At 38.2% G+C, this 8,697-nt stretch overlaps 1 protein-coding gene across 1 annotated transcript in view; it reads left to right on the forward strand.

The window, feature by feature from the left end:
- dgkaa (diacylglycerol kinase, alpha a) overlaps positions 1 to 8,580 on the forward strand; it is a 69,912-nt gene extending 61,332 nt beyond the window's left edge. The window contains exons 20-24 of the mRNA XM_017706978.2: positions 1,223 to 1,313; positions 2,730 to 2,907; positions 5,020 to 5,137; positions 6,484 to 6,544; positions 7,554 to 8,580. Coding sequence (XP_017562467.1) covers positions 1,223 to 1,313; positions 2,730 to 2,907; positions 5,020 to 5,137; positions 6,484 to 6,544; positions 7,554 to 7,634 — 529 coding nt within the window. The 3' untranslated portion in view covers positions 7,635 to 8,580. The remainder of the gene's footprint in view (positions 1 to 1,222; positions 1,314 to 2,729; positions 2,908 to 5,019; positions 5,138 to 6,483; positions 6,545 to 7,553) is intronic.
- The last annotated feature ends 117 nt before the right edge of the window (positions 8,581 to 8,697 follow it).

The following is an 8,697-nucleotide window of genomic DNA, read 5'->3' on the forward strand; positions in this document are numbered from 1 at the left end:
CACTGTTGCCATCAAAATGTGTTATAGCACCAGTCATTAGTCGTAATTTTTGTTATTCTTGTAAAATGACGTGGCTCAAAGTGTTTTCTGCTTTTTGAAGAATTTGACCCAAACCAGCAGCCAATTCACACATTTTGTTGTGACATAAGCATATGTGAAAGCTAACATCTGTTGAAAATTATTGTGATCAACTCAAATAATGGTGAGTAGGTGATGATGTAATAATTGTGACAGGCTTATATGCAACAGTATGCATTAGTGTTTACACTATTTATTAGGACTAAAATTAATTGTTTTTTTTTTTTTCTTCAAAATACCAATTTAAGAGAGTGCAATATTCAAATGGCAGGAGCTGCAATTTTCTAAAAATTATAGCCTACCTTATCAAAACATCATCCTAAGTTTTAAGTAAAAAAACTCAACCTAATAACACAGAGCTTGTGAACTGTAGATAAGTTAGATCAATCAGAGGCCTTCATGTTTGATATAATACAATATAATTTAATAGAATAGAATAGAATAGATAGAAGATAGAATAGAAAAGATAGAAAACAATCACGATTTAAATTGCAGTCGCAATATTAGCAATTAGATATTTTCTCCAAATTGCCTCGACCTACTATTTACTATGTTATGTGATTATATCCGTCCATGACCACCTGGTGGTTTAAGCAATCAGATTATGATTGGAATCACTCAAGATGTAAATTAATACTAGATGTGAACAGGGCCTGAGGTCTCTTTATACTCAGATAAAATTTGATAGAATGATATTTTATTCATGATAATATTTACAGGGCTTTGGTTTGTACAATTAATGTCCATTTCCCTTTACACCACTGCGGGTGATGTATTATGCAATAGGAGGTATTTTTGTATATAATAATTATTCATGCATTACTTATTCATTCACACAAATCACAAGTAAGGACAGACTAGATCTGCAACTGTACTTTATTAATGGGTTCATTTAATCTCTGCTAATGATGTCACCCTGTTTTACCAGAATGGTATTTACACCCTGGGCTGTTATCTATAACAGTCATTAATGCCCATGAATCATAGCAGTTGTTAGGATTAACGAATTTTAAGTCTTGCCCACTGGGCTCAGCAGCATACATGTAAATACTGAATACTATTACAGCGTCAACTGCACAATGTGTTACGTCTCAGCATGTGTTAATGGCTTCTCTTCACATTTAAATGTCCCTGCTGGATTCAGAATGAAGAACAAGCTGTGGTACTTCGAGTTTGCCACCTCAGAGACAATTTCAGCATCCTGCAAAAAACTCAAGGAGTGCCTCACCATCGAGGTGAGATATTTGGTTTTTAAGTAGTCCTAAATGTCAAACTGCTCAAAGTACAAAACTGTTAATTCCCATTAGGGGTGGGAATCTTCAGGCACCTCACGATTCAATTCGATTACGATTCAGAGGGCTGCAATGCGATTATCAAACGATTTTTGAGGCATTGTGATGCATCTTTGTTTTCTATGCAGGATTTCTATTTTCTTAATGAGGACTTGGTAGTTTTAAAGCAAAGTTTATATAATAATCTATAATGAATTTACTTCCAATATCTTTTATTAATAAATCAAATGGAAGTGATGTGGTAAGTGAACTGGAAGGCTCTCATTCACTGCTTTTGTTTGGAGCTCATTAGACGCTGCTGCCACTCATCTGTGATAAAATGCGCTGTTACGGTGAAATAAGATCCAGTGATAGTGGGTGTCCATGCAGCACGTTACAGCCATCCTGCCCGTTTTCTTTAGTGATTTTATAACTCTGGATTTGGTCTGGTTTTAGAGAGTCAGGGGTCACTGTGTCAGTAAAATATTTTCGAGATTGAGCGCTGAATCTCCAAAGTGTGCAGCTAAGTGCTAAAGCCCTGGTTCTCAACGACTGAGAACTGCCATACAGACTAACTTACAGGTCAGAGCAATGAAGTCTCACCTGACCAGTAACTATGAAAAGAGATTTAAGACGAACATTTAGAGATGACTGGACTTATTCACATATATAAGCACCACACTTGGTTTTCTGGTATGTTAAATCTGCAACAAGAGACTGTCTCTCTCTAACACGTTGCGAAGATGAAGTCGCTTCTCTTTTGAATTTTCCCATTCCACTTGAAATGGTGCAGCAGTTACATTTGGCACCTCATGCAGAATAAGAAGCGACTTGTAGCCTTGTAAAACAGTCAAGTGATGAGAGACATTTTGCAAGAAACTGTTCTAGTTTTGAGAAGAAGTTTTCTGGCGGAGATGGGAGGAAAGAGTCTACAGCCAAAGCTCAAAGCTGAGCAAAGTAAATCTGCATTTTCGTTTATTTTTTTGCCTATACTCGGACATCAGCACATACTGAGACATAGTGGGTATTAAATGCTGTGGCTCCCAAGGTGGTTTGACTTTGGTGAAAGGACAAAATGGCTCTTCTGAACATTTTCCCACTTCCAAGTTCCGCTTTTTACGTTGCGTCAACATTACGCTATGAATTAAATATTTCGAAAATGATCTTTTGACATTTTTAATCGATTCAGAATCATTCACGTCCGCATTGCTATGCATCTAAGAATCAAGTTTTTCCCGCACCCCTAATCCCCATCCTTATTCCCTGCAGAGTAGATGATTCTCAAAGAAGATGGGGAACATCATAAAAAATAAAAGCATTTACATTTACTGAAAAAGTAAAGTGTTTGTGGTATTGTCTGCCTTGTTCTGTCTTATCCAGTGCTGTGGTATACAGCTGGACCTCAGTAACCTCTCACTGGAGGGCATCGCTGTTCTCAACATTCCCAGCATGCATGGTGGCTCTAACCTGTGGGGTGAAGCCAAAAAGAGTGACCGAGGTAACCATGAACTGCCTGAGGTCATAGTAGATCCTGAAGTCTTAAAAGTCAGCCCTCAAGGTAGGTTTGTACTGTTTCTTACCGTTTCATCCCCCAGATTTTCCAACAGTTATATAAAATGTACTTTTCCAGAAATATATATTATGTTATGTGTGATATAATTTGAAAGGTTTTGCTTTGTTTGTCTGAAGTGATTTTGAAAGATTTTGAAAGACAAAAAAAAAATCTAGGAATGAAAAGGTATTTTTTATTCTCTACATATATATAAATGTAAAAAATAGGACGGCACAAATCATTTATTTTTATGACCAATTCTAATTTCTGTACAGTCAAGCTGATGTCATTTTCAGTAGCTTTTTTTTTTTTAACTCAAAGCCCAACTGTGTGGGTCAAATTAACACATTAACACACAAGCACATTTACAGTACTATCTGTTAGCCAAAGCTGCAAGTATAAACATTATTTGCACTTACATCAGGGATCAGCTTTGAGCCCCTTCTTGTTTGCAATGGTGATGGACAGGTTGACAGATGAGGTCAGGCAGGAGGCTCCATGGACCATGATGTTTGCAGATGACATTGTAATCTGTGGTGAGAGTAGAGAGCAGGTGGAAGAGAATCTGGAGAGGTGGAGGTTTGCACTGGAGAGGAGAGGAATGAAGGTCAGTAGAGATAAGACGGAATACATGTGTGTGAATGAGAGGGAGGCAGGTGGAAAGTTGAAGATGCAAGGAGTAGAGGTCGTAAAGGTGGATGACTTCAAATATCTTGGGTTAACCATCCAGAGCAATGGACAGTGCAAAAAAGAGATGAGGAAGAGGGTGCAGGCAGGATGGAGTGGGTGGAGACGGGTGTCAGGGCTGATGTGTGACAGAAGGATAGCAGCAAGAGTGAAAGGGAAGGTTTACAAGACAGTAGTGCGTCCTGCTATGATGTATGGTTTGGAGACTGTGGCTCTGTCTAAAAGACAGGAGGCTGAGCTGGAGGTGGCAAAGATGAAGATGCTGAGCATTTCCTTGGGAGTGACAAGGATGGACAAGATTAGAAATGAGCAGATCAGAGGGACAGTGAAGGTGGAGCAGTTTGGAGATAAAGCCAGAGAGGCCAGGTTGAGATGGTTTGGACATGTGTTGAGGAGGAATAGTGGATATATTGGGCAAAGAATGTTGGAGATGGAGCTGCCGGGTACAAGGAGAAGAGGTAGACCTCAGAGAAGGTTTATGGATGTAGTGAAGGTGGACATGGAGATGGTTGGTGTGAAAGTAGAGGAGGCAATGGATAGGGCAAGATGGAGGCAGATGATCCGCTGTGGCGACCCTTAAAGGGAGCAGCTGAAAGAAGAAGAAGAAGAAAAGAGGATTTCACATTCTTTAATAAAAAACAGGTGCCTGTCAAAATAATGTAAATTCAGCATCAAAAGTAAGAGGCATCTGGCAACCAAGCTCAGTGAGTCATGCATCATTATACATTTTAGTCTGGTTAGCAGCGCCGTTCATATACAGTGCAAGTGCAATTACCTGGCTCACCTTATTTACAGTGTAAAATTGAAACACAAATCAGCCAAAATCAAATTTATAATTTGCTGATTGCATTTTCGGAGCAAAAATCTGCCTGCTTCTCCAAAATTATGCGGTTCTATGCAAATGTATGAAAACCTGCAGTCAAATGACATACTGTGTTTATTTTCCAAGTGAAAACAAATTTAACATCCTCTCCAGAGAGCACACTTTATTATGACATCTCTCTGCATGTTAATGCACAGTGCTCCATTTTTGTGCAGTTTAATATGTTGGAAAATATCTATAAAATATCCCTTTATATAAAAATATAAAAATAATAATCTATAAAAATATTATGTATAAAAATATACTTTTGGGCAAGCTGCATTTTATGTTTTTTCCCTAATACATTAAGTGTACATTAAATAGTAGTTGTGCACTAAAATGATGTGTGTTTCCTGTAGAGCGTGTTGTAACTTACTTTCGTTTAGAACATCAACAAAACATGTTTGACCAGGGGTGCCCAAACTTCTGCATATGACTGTATGTAGAATGTTATAGAAATATTATATTTAAAAAATCGAACGTGATTTATTACCTCTGCTATAAACAGTGTTTTAGCTGAATATTGTGGTGAGTCATATTGTTTTTATGTGATCATTTCATTACTTTAGATCTGAGTGATAAGCGTTTGGAGGTGGTGGGGCTGGAAGGAGCCATCGAGATGGGTCAGATCTACACCGGTCTCAAGAGCGCCGTCCGACTGGCCAAAACGTCACAGATCACCATCAGGTGAGTCATGTGACTGTAGCAATCATGGCAGATACAGGACAACAGCTACTCAGTATGATACGCATACAGAGCCAGCCAGCCATTCTGCATCATGCAGGCTGTATATTATTCACATATTGGATTTAGTGGATATTTCTGTGGTAATAAAGGTCTTTGCACTGAGAAAATGATGCATTGAAGCTGCAGTATGTTATATTTTGTTGTTAAAATGGAAAGAAGTAGCATTACTGAGACATGGTAAAATATGATGTGCATGCGCTGCTGTGTGTCGCCCTGTAAATTCAGAGGTGTCGGCTCATATTTGGCTGGAGTTTTTAGACCACATCTCACATCTTTATGTATTAATGTCTCACGTACAGGCTCAGAAAGAAGGTCTGACTTAATGTTTAGGTCACAAATGCAAAAAAAAACATCATACTGATGGAAATGTGATGACAATAGTAGATAATTGACTTAGATCCTTGGAAGACACGTCCTTCACCAAGTTTTGACTGCGTTCTCATTGAACACTCTTTCATAATGCTTGCAATGATCAGATTCATCTACTCAGGGAGGGGATCCAAAGCAGAACCCATGTCACAAAATGTTCATGTGCAATTATACATTTCATTCCAAATCCCCAAAACTTACAAAGTGTAGGTTTAATCTTTCTGATTCAAATGTGTCATTTCCACATGAATGAAATATATCAACACATGTTTGTCTTTCAGTTTATGTACTTTTGGCTATAACTTTGATGCGATGTATGTAATTAATCAATGTGGAAATTATGTACACATTAAAATGAAGTAAATGCAGTGCATTTGTAGCCTTAGATGTAGCTGTAGACTCACTGTAGGCTCACTTTGGTTAAGACATTAAGGGCTGGTTTCCCAGACAAGGATTAAGCCTAGTTATGAACCACACATGATTTGAATTGAGTTTATCCATAGTCCATGTCTAGGCTTAATCCTTGTCCTTGAAACCGACCCTTTGTTTTGTAAGTTTATATCTAATGTTTACAGTAACAGTAGTTAACGAGTTGAGATTAAGATGGACTGCAGGGTTGCATATCACTGTTGTTAGGACATGCTGTGGCATGTCAGGCTTGTTTAGTCCCTGCGCCTTTATTTGCATCTGCTCCCTAATTTACATACAGTGAAAAGTAATCTGTTCACACTTTAAAGAAACGTTATGCAGCACTTCTCTTTTGTCATGGACAGCAGACCTTCACGTTCTATACTTCCATAACAGTCGTTTAGTAAACAACCACCAGGCAACGTACAGTTAATTCTATAGTTTTCAGTACCCAACATTATCTTCTCTTTAATGCACTACTACTTACAATCTTAAAAACTCTATTATAGGACGAAGAAGGCCCTGCCCATGCAGATTGATGGTGAACCATGGATGCAGCCACCATGTACAGTAAGTGTGCATTATCACTGTGACAACAATGGAAACTTAAATATTTCCTTAATGTTGCTTTTGGAGTGCTATGCATTAACCTAGAGGATAGAGTGTTCATTTAACCAGATCAAACCACACGTCTTGCCAGTGATCCAGTCAAGTTTGTGATGACCCTTTAAATGTATCACTGTGTAGAACCAGAGCTTTCTGTGTGCTACCTTTCACTCAATGTATAAAAGATATTCCTTTTTTTATTGTTGGATGCACTGTTATTTTTTACAAGCGAGCATGCAAGCTCAGTCAGATCACAGTTCTGATCAGTAAGTGCTTATTGTTCGTGTGTTGAATAAGAGTAATGATAAAATAGGATTAATGTTTTTTCCATATCAGATAACAGCAGCACTGAGAAATCATGTGATTATCGGAGAAGAGCAGATTAAACAGAAGAAATACAGTTACTAAGACTTAACTAAAAGTGTCAAGTTATCAAGTGGTGTCTAAAAGGCCTGCTAATGTCGTTTCTGACCCTATATGACACTATTAGATGGGCAAAATTCAGGCTTCAGGACAGATCCTGCTACTGTGTTTTTAAGACATGAAATGCTGTCAATATTCACAGGTAGCAGTGTCAGAAATAACATGGAGATTACTATACAGCTCAGCTGTTTTAGGCAAATGTGTGGTGAAATATACTCTATAGGCCATTGCATTACATTAGCTTTGTAGCTCCTAACTAAAGAGGAAACATCTGTCCGACTTTTTTTGGTAAGGGGAACATTTGTAAATCCAATCTTTTGGCTGTTGTAGGACTATTATGTAATTTTGTTTATTACCTTTTCCAAGCAGTATGTGGGCAGTGGAACTGCCTATGACGTACCAGGCTGGTGCCAAGACTTGCATATCTAGTTTTAATCTTCATCATAATAGACCACGTCATTTCTCATTCCTGAGGAGAAGAGGTGGACAGTGTGGGATGCAGAACTGCTTCTTGAGACCTGCTGTGATGACTCATGTTTCTTTTCCACAGATTCATATCACGCATAAGAACCAAGCCAGTATGCTGATGGCTCCTCAAGCCAAATCCTCTGGCTTCTTCAACCTGAAGTAGTGCCTACGTCTGCCTCAGCACCTTCACGGATCCCTGCGTTTTCGTGGCCCATATTTACCAGCTTGCTTCCATGGACATTGAATCCAGTGTGTTTGTGCAGGACAAAATGTGTGTATATAGGAAAGGAACACTCACTTCATATTCTTTTGAACCTTCATGTGGTCCTGAGGAGAAAATGATCATTTCAAGCTGTCATACATTTACCTCAGTGGTGCATCAGGAATGCTGTGTTAGTTTTACTCGAGCTCCCTTGTGCCATAACGGGACGTTTCATCTACGACATTCTCACTGTCCAGGCTTAGCCCAAAAGTTCCGATCGTTTGGTCTGCTTTGTCTGTACAGCAAGAACACTGCTATTGTTTTCTAAGTCTAAATCTTCTGTGGCTATAGCAAATACTAATCATTATTAACATCAAGTTTTAAACCGGCTGTACCAGATTAGGCATCAGCGGGTCAGAATGGTCACTGGATTCAGTGCAAGGCTTCTGGGGAGATTGCAAACACAGCCAGTAATTTATTTGATTTTATTTGTGTTTACACCAGAAATGTGTGGTGTAATACTTAGATATACACTTATTGGTACTTTAACTGATCATTAAGGCATTTTGCTTATTGTTAGCAATTGTCAGACCATTGTACTACACCATTTAGTACACTTGAATGTATCTATCTGGAAATTAATGAGTAATATAATTTGTGTTCCTGGTAACTCAGTAGAGACTATACAAATAAACACAAAAAGCTGTAGAAATTAAAGTAACCTATCCTTGCAAAAGTAGATTGTAAGTAGTCACATGCCATGCATATCGATTCAGTGTTGACAGGTTTGCGGATCATATTGACTCTTTTTCCTCTAGCTTATGAAATTTATGTAGCTCCTGAGAATATATAGGATCTTTCAGATTCTGTCTGTGAAATGACTGAATAAATATTGCAAAATGTGTAATTAACGCTCCACTCATCATTCGTAGTTGCTTATTTGTGTGCAAGTGTAAATAGTGAAACATGGAATGTAGTTAAAGAAGATTTTTGTCAAAATCTTTGCATAAATTAAAACAATTCA

The sequence above is a fragment of the Pygocentrus nattereri genome, chromosome 9, assembly GCF_015220715.1.
Source record: "Pygocentrus nattereri isolate fPygNat1 chromosome 9, fPygNat1.pri, whole genome shotgun sequence".
NCBI lineage: Eukaryota > Metazoa > Chordata > Actinopteri > Characiformes > Serrasalmidae > Pygocentrus > Pygocentrus nattereri.